This window comes from Pan troglodytes, chromosome 15 (assembly GCF_028858775.2).
Source record: "Pan troglodytes isolate AG18354 chromosome 15, NHGRI_mPanTro3-v2.0_pri, whole genome shotgun sequence".
Taxonomy (NCBI): Eukaryota; Metazoa; Chordata; class Mammalia; order Primates; family Hominidae; genus Pan; species Pan troglodytes.
In genome coordinates, this window is record NC_072413.2 from 93,703,967 (window position 1) to 93,727,061 (window position 23,095).

Sequence of the window (23,095 nt, forward strand, 5' to 3'; positions counted from 1 at the left end):
AGACTAAATAAAGGGCACGAGTGTGAGAAATCCTATGTGTTTGTTACATTCTCTGATAATAAAGGTATATTTCAGTTATCAAAAATGGGAAAAAAGGGAGAGAATATACCAAAAGCAAGCTTGATGGCTGCCTTGGAGGTATTACTTAGCACTTAAAGAATATTACTTTAGATGCTTTGGAGAGAGAGAGGGGTGGGGGAAGGAAATGTTAGTGTTTTCAATTCTGCTCACAATAGGGAATCAAAAGATGTGCACCACCCAACAGGTTGGCCACCAGTCACATGTGGCTATTTAAATTTAATTAATATTGAATAAAATTTTAAATTAAGTTTCTCAATTATACTAGCCATATTTCAAGTGCTCCATAGTCACAGAAGCTAGTGGCTACCACATTGGGCGACACAGATTCAGAACATGTCCAACATTATAGAAAGTTCTTTGGACAGTGCTACAGTAGATAGTACTTTTAAAGGAAAGGCTGGTCAGGTACAGTTGTTCATGCCTGTAACTCTGGCACTTTGAGAGGCTGAAGTGGGAGGATTGCTTGAGCCCAGGAGTTCAAGACCAGTCTGGACAATATAGTGAGACCTCATCTCTACAAAAAATTTAAAAAATTAGCCAGGCATGGTGGCACTCATCTGTAGTCCCAGCTACTCAGGAGGCTGAGGTGGGAGGTTTGCTCGAGCCTGGGAAGTAGAGGTTGTAGTGAGCTGAGATCGCACCACTGCACTCCAGCCTGGGCGACAGTGTGAGACGTGGTCTCCAAAGAAAAAAAAAGTAAAAGAAAAAAAGAGAAAAAGAAGGGCTGAGGAAACTACCCTAAGATATTAGTCTAAAGGTATGAAATGAAAATGCAACATGAAGAGAATACTAAAAAAGAATGTAGAAAACAGTCCCCATAGAGAAAAATTGTATATGTATATAAAAACAAACATAAAACAATACTAAGACCAGAACATCAGATACATCAATAACTGAAATGAGCTTAATTCACTAATTCAAAAAAATGCATCAAAATCCAACCTTTTTATATACATGCACACATATATGAATGAACATGCCTAAAACAAAGAGATTCAGAAAGATTTAAATAAGATGCTATGCACAAATATGCCAGACAAATGCAAATTAGTAGAAACAAATAGACACAGTTCATGATCTTCATATCTGACAAGGTAGAAATCTAGCCAGAAATCACTCAAAGAAAGGATAGTTCATTGAGCCAAAGGCTACACAAGATATAACAATCAACATTTATGTGGCCAGTAACACAGCAACAACTTTATGAAGCATAAACTACCAGAGATTAAAGGAGAAGATGGAAATATACTAATAGGAGACATTAGTGTATTTTTTTCAGGATGAGATAGAACAAATGAACAACAATAATGATGGAGAACACAGAAAGCCTGAGCCATATTAATAATAAAGCAGAGATTTATATCTCTGAACTTAGTTGAGAGAAATGCCTCCTTTTCAAATGCACAGGGAACAATCATGAAAACTGAGGACATCCATGTGCATTTGATATATAGGCATAATTTACATGGCCCAATATGTTTATTTATTTTAATTTTATTATTTTTATTTATTAATTTAATTTTATTTAATTTTACTTATTTTTCATTTATCTTTTATTTATTTATTTATTTATTTATTTATTTATTTATTTAGACAGGGTCTCACCCCGTTGCCCGGGCTGGAGTGTAGTGGTGTGATCTTGGCTCACTGCAACTTTGCCTCCTGGGCTCAAGCGATTCTCCCACCTCCGCCTCCTGAGTAGCTGGGATTAGAGGTGTGTGCCACCATGCCTGGCTAATTTTTGTATTTTAGTAGAGATGGGGTTTCACCACGTTGGCCAGGCTGGTCTCAAGCTCCTGACTTCAAATGAGCTGCCTGCCTCGGCCTCCCAAAGCGCTGGCATTACAGGCATGAGCCACTGCTCCCGGCCTTTTTATCTATCTATCTATCTATCTATCTATCTATCTATCTATCTATCTACCTTAGAGATGAGTTCTCAACATCTTGTCCAGGCTTTGACAGGCAGAGGTGGGGGTATCACTTGAGTCCAAGAGTTCAAAAGTAGCCTGAGTAACATGGTGAAACCCTATTTCTAATAATAATATTTTTAAATTAAAAAATAAAATAAAATTTCTAGTATTAAAAAGTTATATATGATACCAAAATCAGACAAAGACATCACAAGAGAAAACTACAGACCAATACTTCTTATGAATACAGATATAAAAACCCTTAACAAAATACTAGCAAACCAAATCCAACAGCATATAAAAAAGATTATACACTAGGACCCAGTAAAATTCATCCCAGAAATGCAAAATGGTTCAACATACAAAAAAAATGAGTGTATTACACCATATCAATACAATAAAGGACAAAAACCAACATTCCAATAGATGATCATCTCAACAGATGCAGAAAAAACGTTTGACAAAATCTAACATCCCTGCATGAAAAAAAAAACACTCAATAAACTGAGAATAGAAGGGAACTTCCTCAATCTGATAAAGGACATTTATGAAAAAGCCATAGCTAATATCAGACTTAATGGTGAAAGATGAAGATTTCTAAGATCAGGACCAAGGCAAGGATGTCCACTCTCACTCTTTCTTTTTCTTTCTTTCTTTCTTTCTTTCTTTCTTTCTTTCTTTCTTTCTTTCTTTCTTTCTTTCTTTCTTTCTTTCCTTCCTTCCTTCCCTCCCTCCCTCCCTCCCTCTCTCTCTTTCTTTTCTTTTTTTTTCTTTTGAGACGGAGCCTTGCTCTGTTGCCCAGGCTGGAGTGCAGTGGTACAATCTTGGCTCACTGCAACCCCCACCTCCCGGGTTCAAGCGATTCTCCGGCCTCAGCCTTCCAAGTAGCTGGGATTATAGGCACCCGCCACCACGCCCGGCTAATTTTTGTGTTTTTAGTAGAGATGGGGGTTTCACCATGTTGGCCAGGCTGGCCTCAAACTCCCGACCTCAGATGATCCACTCATCTCGGCCTCCCAAAGTGCTGGGATTACAGGCATGAGCCACCATGCCTGGCCCACTCTCACTATTTCTATTCAACACAGTTCTAGAGGTTCTAGCCAGTTCTAGAGGTTCTAGCCAGGGTAATTAGGCAAGAAGACAAAAGGAAAATCATCCAGATTGGAACAGAATAAGTAAAATAAATATCACATCATGCTTGTGAGGATGGCCGTTATCAAAAAACCAGGAAACAACAAATGCTGGTGAGGCTGTGGCAAACCCTTGTGCACAGTTGGTAGGAATGTAAAATGTTGTAACTGTTATGGAAAACAGTATGGAGGCTCTTCAAAAAATTAAAAATAGAACTACCATATGGCTCAGCAATCCAACTGGCAGGTATTCATCTAAAAGAATTAGGAAACAGAATCTTGAACTGATATTTGCGTGCCCATATTCATGGCAGCACCATCCATAATAGCGAAGAGGTGGAAACCACCTTCTATCCACCTGTGGATGAATGAATGAGGAAATGGTGGTGCATACATACAATGAAACTTCATGCAGCCTTAGAAAAGAAGGAAGTCCTGCCATATGGTTGAGCCTGGAGGACATCACGCTAGGTGAAATAAATCAGTCACAGAAGGACAAATACTGCATGATTCCTACCTTAGATGAGGAAGCTAAAGTTGTAAAAGTCATAGAAGTGGAAAGAAAGGTAGCAGTTTCCAGGAGCTGGGAAAGAGGAGGCGATGAAGAGTTGCTCTTTAAAGGGCACAGGGTTTTAGTGATGCAGGATGAAAAAGTTCTAGAGATCTACTGTACAACAATGTTCATATAATTAACAATACTGTACTGCACACTTAAAAGTCTGTTATGAGGGCAGATTTCATGTTAGTTTTTTTGTTTGCTTTTTTTTTGTTGAGAAAGGGCCTTGCTTTGTCACCCAGGCTGGAGTGCAGTGGCAGGAACACGGCTCACTGCATCCTTGACTTCCCAGGCTCAAGCGATCCTCCTGCCTCAGCCCCAAAAGTAGCTGACACTACAGGTATATACCACCACGCCAGGCTAATTAGATTTTTTTATCATAATAAAAAAAGAGTAAACTTAGGAATCAATTTAACAAAAGAAATGCAAAAACCTATACTCTGAAAACTGCAACATGTTATTAAAAGAAATTAAAGAAAATATAAATATATATGTAATAAAATATGTAGAGGGAGGCTGGGCACGGTGGCTCACGCCTGTAATCCCAGCACTTTGTGAGGCCAAGGCGGGCGGATCACCTGAGGTCAGGAGTTCAAGACCAGCCTGACCAACATGGTGAAACCCTGTCTCTACTAAAAATACAAAAAATTAGCCGGGCATGGTAGTGGATGCCTGTAGTCCCAGTTACTTGGGAGGCGGAGGCAAGAGAATCGCTTGAACCTGGGAGGTGGAGGTTGCAGTGAGCTAAGACCGCCATTGCACTCCAGCCTGGGCAACAACAGTGAAACTCCACCTCAAAAAAAAAAAAAAAAAAAAAAAAAAAAAAATATATATATATATATATATATATATATATATATATATATATATGTAGAGGGAAAAATATGAGGTATTTAGAATACATTGGCAAAACAACTTTGTGTTTCCAGCCAAAACCCTAGAGTCAGTCTTGTGGAAAACTGAGATTCTGCATTGCATTTAGTTAATTTATTAGGGCCATTTATTCTTACAAAACAGCATTTCTTTTTGTAAGAAGTAATACTTTTGCTATGTTTTTAATTTCCACAGCAAATTAAATCTGCACAGCACTTGCCATCCCCTCTTCCTAAGAATCTAGCTCCCTCTTTTTCAAGGCCCAATCTTAAATGCCATATCCACAGACAGGAATTTCCTTACCAGCCAATCGAACTCCCTACCATTACCCTGTTCTATTTTCTTCTGGGATTTTGCACCTTCTTTTTATCTTTTTCCAGAACTAAGGCTGCATGAGAGTGGGGCCTTCACCTTGTCCCTGCTGAGTCCCAGTTCCTGGCACCGTTCATGGTGATGGTCAAATATTTGGTCAACAAAAGAATCTCGCACAAAAGCTTCCGTCTTTCTGGGTCCCCGCGTTCCTATTCCTAAAATGAGGCAGCTGCCTGATCTCCCATGGTCCCCCTGCTCTGACTTTCCACGTTCCAGCCCTGCTGAGAGGCACCTGTACAGTAATTGCTCCCACAGACCAAACTCCCCTGCTGCCATGGTCTGTGCAGGGTGACCGGGTTACAACAGAAGACACAAACCCTGGCACGTTGGACGTCAGTGCTTCTTCTCTGTCTAGTGCTGGTTAAGAAACCTGGGTTCAGAGACTGTAAAGCGGGAGAAGTAGTGTTTTTCTTATACAATTCTCTTAAAGTACTTCAGTTATATATCCCGCTGAATCCTCAGAACAACCCTCTGAGTTCATCTCTGTGACAAGAAAGCTGTGGACTAGAGACACAGGGAAGTGGGAAGGCCAGGATTCGACACAGGACTGATTCCCTTCTCTGGAAGGCATCCCCTGGTAATATCTGAGGTCCAGCTACTGTCTATAGAGGTACAGGAGGGGCAGCAGGGTCTTGAGAAGGGAGCAAGAGGACAGGGCACAGGGTGGGATCTGCTGTGACTGCAGGTCATGGGAGGTGGGGAAGGGAGTCTGCTTGGGGCCTGAGTGGTCAGGGACAGCTTCAGGCAGGAGGGGCTTCTGCTGGGATTGTGAGCAGAGAGGATAGAAGTTATCTGTGCAAGGACAGAGCCTGGTGAATGCCCAGGTAAGGAGGAGGCAGAGCTGGCTGGGGCCGAGGGCACATGGGAATGAGGAGGGTGAGGAGGGCAGGACCAGATGGAGGCAGGGGGGGCTCTGGAATAAATCAATCCATGAATATTTTTTATTTGGGGGCTGCCTATTCTCACTTCTCTCCACCAGAATCTAAGTCAAGGATAGAAGCTGATTCCGCACGAAGTTAGATAAACTATCTTGCATTTAATCAATCATTACAAAAAGTATCCATGCCACATACAACTTTGTAACACCCAGGTGCGTGACCATCTATAAAAGGGGGGAAACCCAACCTCTATCCCTTTTCCACGTGGGCAAGCCAAGGGTTCTGAGGGCTCATCCACAGGGCTCGCCGGCCTGGCCTCCTGCTGCGTCCTGGGCTGTGGACCACTGACCCAGAGGCTTCTGAGTCCTGAGCACAGATAAGGGCTCCTTTCAGGCCTCTCCTTGAGCTGCACCTGAACCTGTGTGGGCAGGCAGCGTTTGCAGGCGTGTTTACGGGCAGGCAGCGTTTGCAGGCGTGTTTACGGGCAGGCAGCGTTTGCAGGCGTGTTTACGGGCAGGCAGTGTTTGCAGGCATGTTTACGGGCAGGCAGTGTTTGCAGGCGTGTTTACGGGCAGGCAGTGTTTGCAGGCGTGTTTACGTGCAGGCGTAGCACCATGTGAAACCACTGGTCCGGGGTTTCAGAGGTCCTGCTAATGTGAATCGGCTGTGTTCTCACAAGTTCACGGAGCTGAGTGGGTGTGCAACATGAAACACTAGTGCTGTGAGGGACAGAAGGGACAGAAAGAGGCCGAAGACCATCAGCCAGCTGAGAAAAGCCGAGGCACAGGTATAGCTGGGCACCTGGAAGAAGCTCTGCCAAATGGAGTCCTCCTTGGCAGGAGTGGTAGTGCTAAGGCGAGCAGAGTGGGCTACAGGCAGGTCCTGCAGGCCCTGGGTAGAGCTCATCCTCTGTCTGTCCATTCCTCCAAGACCCCAGCGTGATGGAGGAGAAGACACAGACGTAGTAAACGAAGGTGAACAGAAACACAACATCCCCATTGTAGGCTGGCCAGGCTCAGGCCCTGGGGTGAAAGGAGACAGGTGCTGCAAGACCTGGAGAAGGACAAGAGAAGACAGAACCAAGGGTGAAGGAAAGGACCAGGCAGTGGCGAGGGGTGGTGCTGCTGGAGCAGGTCTAAGTGGGAAGCCTAGTGGTCAGGGATGACCCCCAGAGGCCTTCTGAGCCAAGGCAAATTCTGACACCTGGCTCTGTGATCTGAAGATGTCACTATACTTCAACTCATTTCTGAGTTTTGTACTCTTATTTCCTCAAAACTCAATAGCATATCTAATATCTGGCTCAGCTGATGTAATCAAGCACCAGTGCTTATTTAATAAAGCAATGGTAAGGCCGGGTGTGGTGGCTCATGCCTGTAATCCCAGCACTTTGGGAGGCCGAGGCGGGCAGATCATGAGGTCAGGAGATAGAGACCATCCTGGCTAACACGGTGAAACCCCGTCTCTACTAAAAAAAAAAAAATACAAAAAGTTAGCCAGGTGTGGTGGCGGGCGCCTGTAGTCCCAGCTACTCCGAGGGCTGAGGCAGGAGAATGGTGTGAACCCGGGAGGCAGAGCTTGCAGTGAGCTGAGATTGCACCACTACACTCTAGCCTGGGCCACAGAGCCAGACTCATCTCAAAAAAAAAAAAAAAAAAAAAAAAAAGCAATGGTAAATGAAAGTGCCAGCTGAAACTTGTGAAGTACCTTATAGATATGAGCAGCTGCGATAAAGGGGGCTGCCTACAAAGCCCTTGGCTCCCGAAGTGGTAAGGGAGAGACATGAGTGCCTCCAGGAAGCCTCTCCCATCCCTAGGGACCCTCAGATGGCAGCAGTCGGGGAGGGGTTAGCACTGCCTTCATGGAGAAGGGGTGGTCTTTCTTTCTGATACAGGCACTGTGGACTAAGAGGGGTCAGGCTCCAGTGGAGCTCACCATACATCAGTCATCTGGCAGCAGCTCAAGAAGCATGTCCTCCACGCCGTCAATCTGAGAGGCAGAGAGAGAGAGAAGGCATTGATCGGCCAGAGCCCTCCACTCCCTCCATTCCTCACTCCTGCGCCTTCCCCTAGCTGGAAACAGCAGGTAGGAACCCAGGTGTGAGGATTTCAGGGGCTCTTGGAGACTGCCCCTCCTCCCACCAGCCTTCAGCCTGTGACTGCCCACCACAGATGTCTTCCTGCGGCTAGCTGGTGGCTGGGAGGTAGTGGAGGTAGGGTTCTGTTAGAGACCTCAGAGGATCTATCTTCTCCCTGGTAAAGTCCTTTAGAAATCCGCACTTGTACATTTCCCCCATTTTTTAATGCTTTTGGGACTGGGATGGAGGGAAGAGAAACCACTAAGGCCAGACATGGAGGAGGGCAAACCCAAGATCACCCGATGGACCTCTGGGGGAAAGACACTCACCTTGATGTGGTACACTAAGCGCCAGAAACTGGAGTCTGAGGATCGGTATCGTCCATCAGGGTAGAGCTGCCACATGATAGGCAGCAGGCTTGGGCCTATCTGGGTGGGGGTCATAGGCCTCCCCAGGACGACGTCTTCCCGACGCAAGAGCACCCGTAACTGTAACCTATCCTTTATCTGAGGAGAAGAAAAGGACAGGGCATACTTTCAGGTTCCGCTTGCCAGGGCTTCTCCAGATGCAGAAAACCGGAATCCCTCCTGCCAGCCACCCACCCATCTGGGCAGGGGTCCGAGTGTGAAATGATGGTCATCACTGTTCCCTGAAGCTCACTTCCTTAGGCCATGCATGCTCCTCTCAGGGACTCTGGCTGGGCCAGGACCACCAGCACACACATGTGTCTAGCCACCCAGACAGGGCCATGAAAGGCACACTTTTTTCTGGCGGGTTGCAGTGGCTCACACTTGTAATTCCAGTGCTTTGGAAGGCAGAGGCAGGAGGATCGCTTGAGGCCAGGAGTTTAAGACCAGCCTGGGTCACAGAGCGAGACCCTGTATCTACAGGAAAAAAAAAAAAAAACAACAAAGAAAGAAAGAGAGAAAAAGAATACTGGCCTTTTCAATGATGTGAGGCAAAATCTGTCCCACAGTTTGCTAGTGGGTTATTTTTTGTGGAGCATGTATCATGATTTTATGAAAAACTGTCTGGTTCGTGGTTTCGGTGTCACGTTGAAGAAGAGATTTCTCAGAGATTTAAAAAAAGAAATCCACTGAATCTTCAAATTATTTCTTCAAATTTTGATTTTAAAAAAGTAAGTATTTAACTTGATTTTTAAAGTAAAAACATATTTAAAAAATTGAAATGCCAATAAAAATGCAGATTTTGTGGTGGTTAAGAGCCTAGAATTCCAACCCCATTACCTACTAGCAATCTTACCTCGGACAAATGTACATTTTTGTGCCTCAGTTTCCCATCTGTAGAGACACAGTCAACACTCAATAATTTTTGATTGTTTGCTACTGGACATACATGTTCTAATGTATTTTTTAATTTTTATGCTTTCTTCAGTGTATGTTTGGAAAGAGTTTGAACATTTTTTGACTCTTTTTCATTGAGTAAATCCAAATACTTGTAAAAGACTTATCTATTTCTTTAACAAAAACTTAACATGGATTAAGGACCCATCTTAAGGCATCACACATTATAAAAGTCAATATTGATTCAATACCGGCGCTTATACTACGACATCACTTGTTAAATTTGTTTTCTAAATAAAGCCCAGAGGTAATGGAAAATACTTCACACTCTAGGGCAGTGTTTGCTATGCCTGGTTGACCCTAAACTGTTGAGGGTTCTTTTTAAAAATACAGATTTCTGGGACCCACCTGAGATGATTCCGATAATCGGCCATATGGATGAGTCACTTAGAGATACCCATTTTTAAAGATTAGGACCCCGAAGCCCAGAAAATGCCTGCTGTAGTCAACATTATAGTCACACTCCACAGGCACTGGGTCCCCCACTTTGACCGACATTCCTTGGCGGTTTTCCCACCCTTCTTCCCTGCCTGGAGAACTCCTATTCATCCTCCAGAGCCCGGCTCAAAGTGGCTTCATCTGTGGGGATCCTCCCTGCCCCATAGTGAGTGCTCCTTGAGTCCTCGCCCTTCCTAGGGCATCCCAAGCTCCCAGGGGCTGCCCCTGCTGCCTCGCCATCCGCTCCAAAGCTGGCTGTACCTCGATGGTTAAGGGCAGCCAGGCATGCTGCCTCTCGTCCAAATACACGAACTTCTCCCAGGCCCACAGGCGGTCCGGGTGGTCGGTGACTGCCTCCCCGAGTGTCGGGCACTCGGCCATGGCGTCCTCGGGCCGCCTAAGAAGCAAGAGCCAGAGCCTCTCAAGGCCGCTCGCTGGTCCCTGGGATGTGGGGCCGACCCTTTATATCCGGGCAGCATGCGGCCGCCACCAAGCGGCGGGGCGGGAGGACGGCCTTGGGGCGGGACCCCGGGTCGGGAGAACGACCTTGGGGCGGGGCGTAAGGCAGGATGGGGCGGGGTTTGTGGGGGTCTTGGTGGCAAGTGAGGGTCCCGCGCAGGCGCTACGTCCCGGCCTGACTTGCTCCCTGGAACGGTGGCAGCGCCTGGGAACGCAGACCCGGCCCCAGCTGGCCCGCGCCTTCCTCGAGGCCCCGGCCAGCAGCGACCCCGACCGCCGCCCTCTGCTGCTGCTGGAGAGGCACCGGGGTGACCTTGGCCCTTCTTCTGGAAGACCCCGCCGCTTCCCTCGGCTGCCGGACCGGGACTCTGGGCCTCTGCTGGGAACTCACAGTCGACACCAGGATGCCCAGAGCCAGGACACACTCCTCATCTTCTGGGATCAGAAGAGACCCGCGCGGGCCTGAGTTAGGCCTGGGCTTTCCCGGGTTCCCTGGATCTCCACCAGCCTGTGCCTTTGAGTGTCAGAGTACGTTTTTTGGCAAAGGACAACTCCTGACGCTCCCTCTCCCTCTTCCATACACAAAGCATGCGTTTTCCACAGGTCTGATGTGCTGTGGACATCTAATAGCTATTACAAAATGGAGAATCATGGGTTTTTCCCCTTGGGCTTTGAGTTTACTAGTGAAAGCATAGTTCGAAATGAATACTTAAAAAGAAATCCCTCCTTCCACCCTAAGATCAATGGATTTGAAAAGTGCCTGGTTTATATGATCAAAACCACCCCTCTGTAAATTACAAGCAATAAGGAAAACAATTTCACTTTATTTTGCAGTAACGCATTCCCACTAAGGCAATTAAGAAAGTCATGCACAATGAAAAACATGTGAAAGCAGCTCCAGCCTGGTTCAAACATCACCATGGGATGGAGTTTGGTGTCTCATCTTCCAGCTCTTTCCCAGTTCTCTGACCAGGCACTAAGAACATAATTTGTGATCCTTTGAAATATCACCAAAGTGGAAATTAAGAGATCTGATGAGGACATCTGATTCACCTGGCAGCTGGGTATCTGCCTCTTTGCCTATCCAGAGAGCCTAATTCCCAAGAAGGGGCTGAGAGGGCCTAAGGTAGTCGAGACATAATGGGATTTACCAGGAACACAACATAGAAGAGAAAAGCCAAGGGAAGTTGGGGGTGGAGTGAGGGCCCCTGAGCTCAGCAAACCTCTTTTCCACTGTAGCCCTTAGTGGTGTTAATATTTAATATGCAAACTTAAAGGTTTCATGCTGATTTTCCTGTGAATGGCTCTTGACTCCAGACCCAGATAGCCACAGAGCAAGATGACAAGCTCGCTAATAAGCTCTGTTGGGGAGGTCTCAGCCCAGGCCAGAGCTGTGAAGTGAGAAATAACAAGTCCAGTTTAAATAGTGCTGCTGGGATGGACTTTTGTGGCCAGGGAAGGGGTACCCAGGAGCCAGTGTGGCCACTGACCCAGCCTCATCAATGGCCCTAGGATCCAGAATGCCACAAACAATGGAGCAAGAATCAGATCTGTGTGTCTGGGTAAGCAGAATGTTCTGGGAATATAATTCCTTTTTCCTTCTTTTGTAAGAACAATTTATTTCTTCAGTTTTGCATGAGGGCTTCTTAATATTGAGCAAGAATATACATCATTATTGCGTGAGATTTAGAAAATTATTTGAGAGAGGGTTCCAATAAATGAAAATGAATTAAGGATGTCTGTGGAGTTCATTGGGCAACTTATAGAGCCCTTGAGCTTTTTTAAGTGAACATTCCACAAGAGGGGAAACAGTAGCTATTGCATAGTCTCAGAGCTGTCTCTGAGCCTCCGTGGCATGTTATCTGCCCCATCTAAGGGTTATAAAGGCCATAAGCCTAGCTTTAGAATTTTATGTTCCTTTCCAAGTCTTTGTTAGTCTGATTTCCCTGAGGATAAGCAAATGGATGTTTCACACAGAAAGCTACAGGAAGCAATCATTTTGACAGAATCCTTAATGGATGCATTCATGTCCTGATTTAGATCTAGTTTTGCCTTTACCACGATCACCTGTGAACTTGACAAATCCTTTGCAACTTGGCCTCAGTGCCATAGTTTTGTAATGAATGGGCCAAACTACCTGCTCTCTAAGCTTGTTTCTAACTCAGTAGGCCCCAATCCTCCTATAACATTGCCTAGCGGGAGGAGGGAATAGTTAAGAAAAGAGATGGACAAAATATATGATGTTAGTTCAGGAATGCCTACAGTTTTTGGTACAGTGGCTGTAGATCAAGGACCCCAGTGGAATTCATGGGAGCCATTCTTCTTGTTTGGGTTCCAAAGAAGGGGTTGAGGAGTAGTCAAGGCCATCAGGATGACCTTGACTCAAAGTGTTGTCCCTGGACCAGCTACAATAGCATCACCTGGAGCTCGTAAGAATGACAGAATCTGGAGCCTCCCCCAAGACTACTGAGTCAGAATCTGTATTGGAACAAGACCCCCGGGTGATTCACGGGCATGGTAAATGTTGGGCTATATGGAGGGAGGGTCAAGAGGGAGAGATAGGGGGTGTCTGATTCAACACACCAGTGCCCTCCAGATTTCTCCAACTATGACACAGGACTTATATCGGTGTTTATGTATCATTTACTTCCAGGCTATCTTATTTTCTGCCAAAATCACCTCTAATATATAGAGTGTTTTCCTCTTAAAAGAAAATCCTAGTAACCAAGGTCATCCTAACCAACCCTGGGGTCCTTGATTGTCAATGATTATAGCAAGCTGGAAAGAGCCTAGAGGCTACTTAGGTGTTTAGGCCTTTGGGCCCTATGATGACTGACCCTAAACCACTAAGAATCACCTGGGAAGCTTTAATAAAACACCTGCGCCTGGATCCCACTCCAAACCAATTACATCAGAATCTCCGAGATTGAGGCTTGAGGAAAGTAGGTGATGCTAACATGTAGGCAGGGTTAAGTACAATTTCTCTAAGATCTGAGTGACTGTTTTTGATGTGTGCACAGATTTATAAATCTAAATAACTATGAAAATGTCAAAGCTATTCTTTCTACCATCAATTCTCATTGTAAACTTCACCCCAACTCCATATTTTACTTCTTTCCCTTTGCCCTACTTTGCTGCTTCCAATCCTTTGTGCTCAGGGATCCATAGCCCTAAGTTTATTGGAATCATAAGGGTCTGAGATCTTGCTAATGTGTAAAACACAGAATCTGTGATATATATGTAGCTATTAAGGCATCCATGCCTGGAGTGTTTTGTTTGTTTGTTTGTTTTTTGAGACAGAGTTCCCCTCTTGTTGCCCAGGCTGGAATGCAATGGTGTGATCTTGGCTCACTGCGACCTCCACCTCCTGGGTTCAAGCGATTCTCCTGCTTCTGCCTCCCGAGTAGCTGGGATTACAGGTATGCGCCACCACACCTGTCTAATTTTGTATTTTTAGTAGAAACGGGGTTTCTTCATGTTGGTCAGGCTGGTCTTGAACTCCCGACCTCAGGTGATCCTCCCACCTCGGCCTTCCAAAGTGCTGGGATTACAGGCATGAGCCACCATGCCCAGCCCGTTTTTTTTTTTTTTTTTTTTTTTTTTTTAATTCCTAGGTCTGGGCCATAGTTGAAATAATTAAGGCTGCTGATCAAGTGAGTTCAGGGTACAAAAGATGTTGTAGCCTTTACTCATAAGGGATGAAATGGTATCTCTAAATTAATGGAGAATCTGAGACAAGGATATTTCAAGTAGAAATTAGGGACTGATCCTACTCTGCCCACTACATAGCTATCATCTCTCTCTTTAAAATTAACAGTTCTAAGGAACTTAAAGCTTCTCCAACTTTAAGGTGTATATGGAGATTTTATTTAAATACAGATTCTAATATGGTAGGGTTGAGGCGATTCTCAAGATTCTGAATTTGTAACATATTCATGTCCTCGGAGTTGAGGCAGGTACTAATGGTCTATAAATCACCTCTGGGTAGCAAGGACCTATACTAACCCCCATGCTACCCTTGATACCCACACAAAACACAAATGAAAAACACAACTCACAACCCCTACTCAAAATGCAGCGAATAGTTGATTCTGCCAAGCTAGCGAGTGACCAAGATGTGATAGAATTGCACTGGACACTTTGAGCTACAACTGTGGTTGCCATTTGCCAGAGGCAAGTTAAAGTTGACCTACATTTGTATTGGAAACATTTCTCAATCCTGGGATTACTCCACACCTTGGGTGTTACTGTCCTACTGATGCTATGATGCCTACAGCTTTGTTTTTGTTTTTCTGTTTTGTTCAAAAATGTTTTAGCTATTCAGACCTTTTGTGGTTCCATATGAATTTTAGGATTATTTTTTCTGTTAATGTGAAAGTGTTGTTGGAATTTTGGTAGGGATTGCGTTGAATATGTAGGTTGCTTTGAGTGGGATGAACATTTTAATAATTTTAATTCCTTCAATCTATGAACATGAGATATTGTTCCATTCGTTTGTGTCTTCTTCAGTTTCTGTCATGGGTATTTTGTAGTTTTGTGTGTTCAGATCTTTCACCTCATTGCTTACATTTATTCCTAAGTATTTTATTATTTTTTGTAGCTATTGTGAATGGGATTTTTAAAATTTCTTTTTCACATAGCTCATTATTAGTGTATAGAAACGTTACTGATTTTTGTATGTTGGTTTTTGTATCCTGCAGTTTTACTGAATTCATTTATCAGTTCTAACAGCTTTTGGATGGAATCTTTAGGAGTTTTCTATACATATAAGATCATGTCCTCTACAAACCGAGACAATTTAACTTCTTCCTTTTCATTTGGATGCCTTTTCTTTCTTTTACCTGTTGCTCTGATTAGGATTTCCAGTTCTGTGCTGATTAGAAGCAGTGAGAGTGAGCATCCTTCTCTTGTTCCTGATCTTAGAGAAAAAGCCTTAAACTTTTTACTATTCAGTATGACATTAGCTGTGGACTTGTCATATATGCTTCATTGTACTGAGGTACATTCCTTCTAGACCTAATTTGTCGAGAGTTTTTACCTTGAAAGGATATTCAGTTTTGTCAAATGCCTTTTCTGCATCTATTGAGATGATCATATGGTTTTTGTCCTTCATTCTGTTAATGTGATGTGTTACTTTTACTGGTTTGTGTACATTGAACTATCCTTGTATCCCTGGGATAAATATCATTTGATAATGATGAATGATCCTTTTGATGTGCTGTTGAATTCAGTTTGCGAGTATTTTGTTGAGGATTTTTACATCTATATTCATCAGGGATATTGGCCTGTAATATATTTTTTTCTTGCAGTGTCCTTGTCTGACTTTAGTATCAGGGTAATGCTGGCCTTATACAATAAATTTGGAAGTATTCCTTCCTCTGCAATTTTTTGGAGCACTTGGGAAGGGTTGGTATTAGTTCTTTAAATGTTTGGTAGAATTCAGCAGTGAAGCATCAGGTTGTGGGGCTTTTCTTTGATGGGAGACTTTTTATTACTGATTCAATCTTCTCACTTGTTATTGCTCTGTTCAGATTTTCTGTTTCTTCATGATTCAGTCTTACTAGGTTATATATGTCTAGGAGTTCGTCCATTTCTTCTAGTTTATCCAATTTGTTGGCACAACATTATTCATAGCAGGCTCTTATGAACCTTTATATTTCTGTGGTATCAGTTTCATCTTTCATTTCTGATTTTGTTTGTTTAGGTCTTCTCTTTTGTTAGTCTAACTAAAGCTCTATTGATTTTGCTCTTTTCAAAACATCAACTCCTAGTTTCCTTGATCTTTTCTACCGTTTTTCTAGTATATTTCATTTATCTCTGCTCTGATCTTTATTATTTCCATTCTTGTGCTAATTTGAACCTTAATTTCTTCTTCTTTTTCCAGTTTGTGGAGGTATGATGTTAGGTTGTTTATTTAAGATCCTTCTTTTTTGATGTAGGCATTTATTGCTATAAACTTCCATCTTAGAACTGCTTTTGCTACATCTCATATGTTTTGGTATGTTGTGTTTCCACTTTCATTTGTTTCAAAATATTTTTAAATTTTCCTTGTAATTTCTTCTTCAACCACTGGTTGTTTAGGAGCATGTTGTTTAATTTCCACATACTTGTGAATTTTCAAAATTCCTCCTATTGATTTCTAGTTTCATGCCATTGTGATTGGAAAAGATACCTGATGTGATTTCAATTTTTTTAAATTTGTTAACACTTGTTTTGTGGCCTAACATATAATCTATCTTATAGAAGGTTCTCTGTGCTTTTGAGAATATATTCTGCTTATGTTGTGTAGAATGTTCTGTATATGTCTGTTAGGTCCATTTTGTCTAAAGTGTAGCTCAAGTTCAATATTTCTGTATTGATTTTCTCTCTGGATGATCTGTCCATTGTTGAAAGTGGAGGTATTAAGTTCCCTTACTATTATTGTATTGCAGTCTATCTCTCTCTTCAGGTCTATTAATATTTGCATTATATATTTAGATGCTCTGAGGTTGAGGGTATATACATTTGTAATTATTTTATCTTCTTGATGAATCGACTCATTTATCATTATATAATGACCTTTGTCTCTTTTTATAGTTTTTAACTTAGTCTCTTTTTTTATGTAGTCAATGTTCTCCTGAATTAAGGTCTATTTTATCTGATGTAAATATAGCTATCTCTGCTCTCTTTTGGTTTCCATTTGTATGAAATATCTTTTTCCATCCCTCCACTTTCAATTTATGTGTGTTCTTAAAGGCAAAGTGAGTCTCTTGTAGGTAGCATGTAGTTGAGTCTGCTTTTTTTCTTTTTTTAAATCAATTCAGCCACTCTTTTTCTTAGAGAATTTAATCCATTTATATTCAAGGTAATTATTAATAGGTAAGGACTTACTACTGTAATTTTGCTCGTTGTTTACTGGTTATTTTGTAGATCCTTTCTTCCTTTCTTGCTCACTTGCTGTTTACCTTTGTGGTTAGATGGTTTTCTCTAGTGGCATGCTTTGATTCTTTACTTTTTATCTTTTGTGTATCTACTATAGATTTTTGCTTAGTGGTTATCATAGGCTTACATAAAACATCAAATAGTTACAATGGGCTATTTTAAGCTGATAACAACTTAACCTTGATCACAAAAACCTCTACGCTTTTACTCCAGTGCCCCTCCAACTACATTTTATATGTTTGTGTAATAATTTACATATTTTTATATTGTGTATCCCTTAACAAATCATTGTAGTTGTTATTCTTTTTAATAGTTTGGTCTTTTAACCGCCCCCCCCCCGCTTTTTTTTGAGATGGAGTTTCACTCTTGTCACCCAGGCTGGAGTGCAATGGCATGATCTCGGCTCACTGCAACCTTCACCTCCTGGGTTCAAGCGATTCCTGCCTCAGCCTCCTGAGTAGCTGGGAATACAAGCATGTGCCACCACACGCGGCTAATTTTTGTGTTTTTAGTAGAGATGGGGTTTCACCAGGTTGGCCAGGCTGGTCTCAAACTCCTGACCTTAGGTGATCCGCCCACCTTGGCCTCCCAAAGTGCCGATTACAGGCATGAGCCTCCATGCCTAGCCTTAACCTTCATACTAAAGATATAAGTGATTTACACACTACCATTTCAGTATTAGGGTATTGTGAATTTGACTCTGTACTTACTTTTACCAGTGAATTTTATACTTTTATATGTTTTCCTGTTACTTGTTAGCATCCTTTTCTTTCAGGTTAAAGAATTCCCTTTAGCATTTCTTGTAAGGTATGTCCAGTGGTGACAAACTCCCTCAGCTTTTCTTTTCTGGGAAGTCTTTATCATTTCCTAAAGGACAGCTTTGTCAGGTAAAGCATTATTGGTTTGCAGGGGTTTTTTTCCCTGAAGCATGTTGACTATATCATCCCACTCTCTCCTGGCCTGTAAGGTTTCTTCTGAGAAATCCACTGCCAGCCTTGTTAGAGCCCTTTTTTATGTGATATGCTTCTTTTTTCTTGCTGCTTTCAGGATCCTCTCTTTGTCTTTGATTTTTGACAGTTTGATTGTAATATGGCTTGGTGCAGTCTTATTTGGATTGAATTTGATTGGAGACTTTTGACCTCCCTATACCTCAATATTTATATCTTTCCCCAGATTTTGGAAGTTTCTAACTTTTATTTATTTGTTTATTTATTTTCTTTGGTGCCCCTTATGCACCAGGAAGCTTTCATTTTTTTAGATAAGCTTTCTGGGTTTTTTTTTGTTCTTCTCTTCTGCTTCTTGGTCATCCATAATTTAAATATTTGTTCTCCTGATGCTGCCCCATAAATTCTTTAAGCTTTCTTCATTGTTAAAGTTTTTTCTTTTTTCTCCTCTGACTGTATACTTTCATATAACCTGTCTTTGAATTCACGGATTCTTCTTTTGCTTTATTAATTCTGCTGTTGATGCTCTCTGTTGCACTTCACATTACATTCACCAAATTCTTCAGCTCCAGAATTTTCATTTTTGCATATGATTTCAATCTCTGTTTATTTTTGTATATGATTTTGATCTATTTTGTTCATTTATGTTTCTCTGATTTAATTGAATTGCTTTTTTGTATTTTTATTGAAATTCTCTGAGCTTCCTTATAGCAATTATTTTGAATTCTTTGTCAGGCAGTTTATATATCTCCATTTCTTTTGGGTCAGCTACTGGGAGATTATTGGTTTTTTGTTTGTTTTGTGGTGTGGCATACTTTGGATATTTGTCTCCTCTAAATCTTATGTTAAAATGTAATCTCCAATATTCAAGGTGGGACCTGGAGGTATTTGGATCACAGGGAGAAATCACTCATGAATGGCTTGGCAGCCTTCCCACAGTAATGAGTAAGTTCTTGCTCTATTAGTTCATGTGATATCTGGTTGGTAAAGAGTCCGGGACCTCCCCCCAATCTCTTGCTTCCTCTCACCATGTGACATGCCCCTTTACCTTCTACCATGAGTAATAGCTTCCTGAGGCCTCACCAGAAGCAGATACTGGTGTCATGCTTCTTGTACAGTCTACAGAACCATAAACCAAAATAAACTTCTTTTCTTTATAAATTACCTAGCCTCAGGCATTCCTTTATAACAATGCAAAATGGACTAATACAGAAAAATTAGTACTGAGTAGTGAGGTATTGCTATAAAGATACCTGAAAATGTGAAAGTGGCTTTGGAACTGGGTAACAGGCAGAGATTGAAGGAGTTTGGAGGGCTCAGAAGAAGACAGGAAAATAAGGGAAACTTTGGAACTTATTAGAGACTGGTTAAGTGGTTGTGACCAAAATGCAGATAGAAATATGGACAGTAAAGGCTAGGCTGACAAGGTCTCAGATGGAAATGAAAAACTTACTGGGGGATGGAGCAAAATTCACCCTTGTTACTCCCTAGCAAAGAACTTAACTGCATTTTATCCATGTCCTAGGACTTTATGGACAACTAAACTTAAGAGTGATGACCTAGGATATCTGGCGGAAAAAGTTTCTAAGCAGCAAAGCATTCCAGAAGTGGCATGGCTACTTCTAACAACCTACAGTAAGATATGGGAGCAAAAATCCTCAGCCTGTTCATGTGGTAGAGAAGGAAAGAGCATCTTCAGGAGAGGAATCCAAAGGAGAAGGATCCATGCAGGCTGGGGAGCAAACTCTTCTAGAGAGATTAGCATGACTAAAAGGGAGCCAAGTGCTAATATTCAGTAAAATGGGGAAAAGGCATTACAGGAATCTTCCAGGTCACCCCTCCCATCACAAGCCCAGAGGCCTAAAAGGACAGATGGGTTTTAGGGGTCAGGCCCAGGGCACAATTGCCCTGTGCTGTCTTACCTTGCAATGCTGCTCCCCACATACTTGCAGCACAGGCTCCAGCCTTGGCTCAAACAGCCCCAGGTACAGCTTGGGTCACCACTTCAAAGAGTGCAAGCCATAAGCCTTGGGGCTTCCACATGGTATTGGATCTGCAGGTGTGCATAATGCAAGAGTTATGGAGACTTGGCAGCTTCCACCTAGATTTCAGATGTATGGAGAATCCTGGGTGCCCAGGTACAAACCTGTCACAAGGGCAGAGCCCCTACAGAGAGCCTCTGCTAAGGCAATGATGAGGAGAAATGTGGGATTGGAGCCCCCACACAGAGTCTCCACTAGGGGACTACCTAGTAGAACTGTGCAAACTGGGCTAACACCCTCCAGACCCCATAATGGTAGAGCCACCAGCAATATGCACTCAGCCTGGAAAAGCTGCAGACATTCTACTCCAACCCATGAAAGCAGAGCCACATGGCATGCACCCAACAAAGCCATGGGGATGGAGCTGCCCGGGGCTTGGAGGGCCTACCCCTTGCACCAGTGTGCTCAGGATGTGGAACATGGAGTCAAGGGAGATTATTTTGGAGCTTTAAGGTTTAATGTCTGCCCTGTTGGGTTTTGGACTTGCATGGTACCTGTTGTTCCTTTCTTTTGGCAGATTTCTCCCTTTTGAAAAGGGACTGTTTACCCAGTGCTTGTATTATCATTGTATCTTGGAAGTAAATAATTTATTTTTGATCACACAGCCTCATAACTCTAAGGAATTTGCCTTGAATCTCAGATGAGACTTTCGAGTTGATGTTTGGAACAAGTTAAGACTTTGGGAGACTACTGGAAACGGATCATTGTATTCTGCGATATGAGAAAGACATGATGAGATTTGGGGGACCAATGAGGAATAATATATTTTGGATATTTGTCCCCTCCAAATCTTATTTTGCAATGTAATTCACAATGTTGGAGGTGGGGCCTGAAGAGAGGTTTTAGATCATGGGGGCAGGTCCCTCATGAATGACTTGGTGCCCACCCTATGGTAATGAGCAGGTTCTTGCTCTATTAGTTAATATGAGACCTGGTTGTTTAAAAGAGTATGAGACCTCCCTCTTTCTCTTACTCCCCCTATTGCCAAGTAATATATCTGCTCCCCCTTTGCTTTCTGCCATGTGTAATAGCTTCCTGAGGCCTCACCAGAAACAGGTGCTGGTGCCATGCTTCTTGTACAGTCTGAAGAACCATAAGCCAAAATAAGCCTCTTTTTGTTATATAAGCTACCCAGCCTCATGTATTCCTTTATAGCAATGCAAACGGACTAATACATGGCGATATGTATTCTTGGCTTTTCATGTTTCTTGTTGCCTTATGTTGAATTCTGCACATTTGTTAAGATCAATCCCTTCCAGACTTCATGGGCTAGTTTCAATGTGGAAAGACCTTCTTCTACTCGGAGGTGTGAAGGCACTTCCTGGATGCTATGTAGCAGTTCTGACACCAGTGAGGGTGCCACTGTTGTCAGACAGTGTCTCTGTGCAGCTCTGTCAGCTCAGGTGTTGATGTTGCTGAAGATTGCAAGTGGCCAACAGTGTGGATGTCTGCAGTGGTGGTGAAGATTGTTGGGTTTCACTGGTAATAGCTGCTAAGATCTTCTCAACTTCTTTTTCTCCAACTGGGTAAGTTGTGGACAGGAGTTCCCTTTTGGTACTGGGTCCAGCTTATGGGCCGATTTGCATTGGCAGTGTCATTAGTATTGATGAATGGTACCCTGGAGTAGCCATAGAGCTGAGATCTGAAGCTTGGGCATGTGTGGAGGGACTATGGCTCTGGGGTCTGCTGGTGCCTAGGAGAAGGCACCCCTACTGCTGCATTGGTAACAATATATGAGATGTGAGTGCTTGTGAAGTGTCAGCCAAGAATGGGAGCACAGACATGGTCAGAGTTACAGTGGCTCCAGGGTTAGGGCAGGGCCTAGTTCTCTGTGGCAGCTGAGCAGATGCCCGAAGCATAGGCATGTACATGTGCAGAGAGACCTTGATTCTGGGCTCTGGGGTGTAAGCTTGTTCTATGGCTATGTCTCTGGTGTCTGACACACGGGTGGGTGTAGTGCAGCCACAGAGCCTGGTGTCTGGAGTGTGTTCACTCGTGGGGCAGCTGTGGCTCATGTGTCAGGGTCATACCCAAGGGAGGGTGGTGGCTGTAGTCTTGAAGCCACACAACAGCTGTTTCTTGTGTGGTGAAAACCCTACCCAAGGGTTTTTTTCTCTCTCAGATTCACCAGTGAAAATGGCTGTTGTTCAACCTCAAGGCAGAAGATGCTGTTACACCCTGAGAAACAGGCTGTTGGGGACAGGATGGCTTCTACCATATGGCTGATGCCAGTAGCCTCTGCCTTTCTTCTTCGTTTCTAACCATTTTCTGGCATCTCTGTTCTGCCAGTCTCACAAGCAATCTTTTCTGTGCGGGTATTCTCTGTTTGTTTGTTTTTTTTTTTGAGATAGAGTCTCTCTTTATCCCCCAGGCTGGAGTGCGGTGGTGTGATCTCGGCTCACTGCAAACTCTGCCTCCTGAGTTCAGTGATTCTCCTGCCTCAGCTTCCTGAGTAGCTGGCACTATAGGCACACACCACCATGCCCAGCTAATTTTTGTATTTTTAGTAGAGACAGGGTTTCACCATGTTGACCAGGATGATCTTGATCTCTTGATCTCGTGATCCGCCCGCCTTGGCCTCCCAAAGTGCTGGGGAATGGGCTTTTGAGCCCTCCCGAGACTATTTTGGTTTGTGGATAACTGTCTATATTTGTTTTGTTGTTTGGGAGTGAAGGCTGTTTTCTTCTACTCCACTATCTTAGGTGACATCACTCTACATTTACTTCTTATATCTATTTTTCTTTCCTAGATTCACTTCTTGATGGAGTAATTCCTCTAAGAGCCCTTATATATAAGGCCTTCGTGTGATTAACTTTCTAAAGATGTGCCATCCCATATGTGACCATTGTCCACATGTGGCTATTGAACATGTGAAATGTGCCCTGGATTTCAAAAATGACATACATGCATGCACACACACACACACACACACACACAAACACAATGTAGTGTTACTCATATCCCCATATATGCCAGCATTCTGCATTTTGCTTATACATTTTGCTTTTAATCTTTGTCAACAAAAAATTCATGAATTTCTTAGTATTCTGTGT

General features: G+C 43.0%; 1 protein-coding gene and 1 long non-coding RNA gene across 6 annotated transcripts in view; one reads left to right on the forward strand and one right to left on the reverse strand.

The window, feature by feature from the left end:
* The window catches only part of TCL1A (TCL1 family AKT coactivator A), a 22,149-nt gene extending 11,354 nt beyond the window's left edge, over positions 1–10,795 (reverse strand). Inside the window, exons 1-5 of one of the 5 annotated variants that reach the window (XR_010151026.1) lie at positions 9,938–10,191; positions 8,204–8,380; positions 7,733–7,786; positions 6,602–6,853; positions 5,939–6,218 (exon numbers count right to left, since the gene is read on the reverse strand). Coding sequence is in view for 4 of the 5 variants with exons in the window: in XM_063793114.1 (XP_063649184.1) it covers positions 7,739–7,786; positions 8,204–8,380; positions 9,938–10,057 (345 nt within the window). In the remaining variant the exon portion in view is untranslated. Of the gene's footprint in view, positions 1–5,938; positions 6,854–7,732; positions 7,787–8,203; positions 8,381–9,937 lie in introns of those variants that run through there. The other 4 variants (XM_009428408.4, XM_001154719.7, XM_063793114.1 and 1 more) reach the window with 4 other exon arrangements.
* Positions 10,295–23,095, forward strand: part of LOC112205366 (uncharacterized) — a 42,355-nt gene continuing 29,554 nt past the window's right edge. The window contains exons 1-2 of the long non-coding RNA XR_002939254.3: positions 10,295–11,697; positions 13,457–13,554. This is a non-coding gene — a long non-coding RNA (uncharacterized LOC112205366). The remainder of the gene's footprint in view (positions 11,698–13,456; positions 13,555–23,095) is intronic.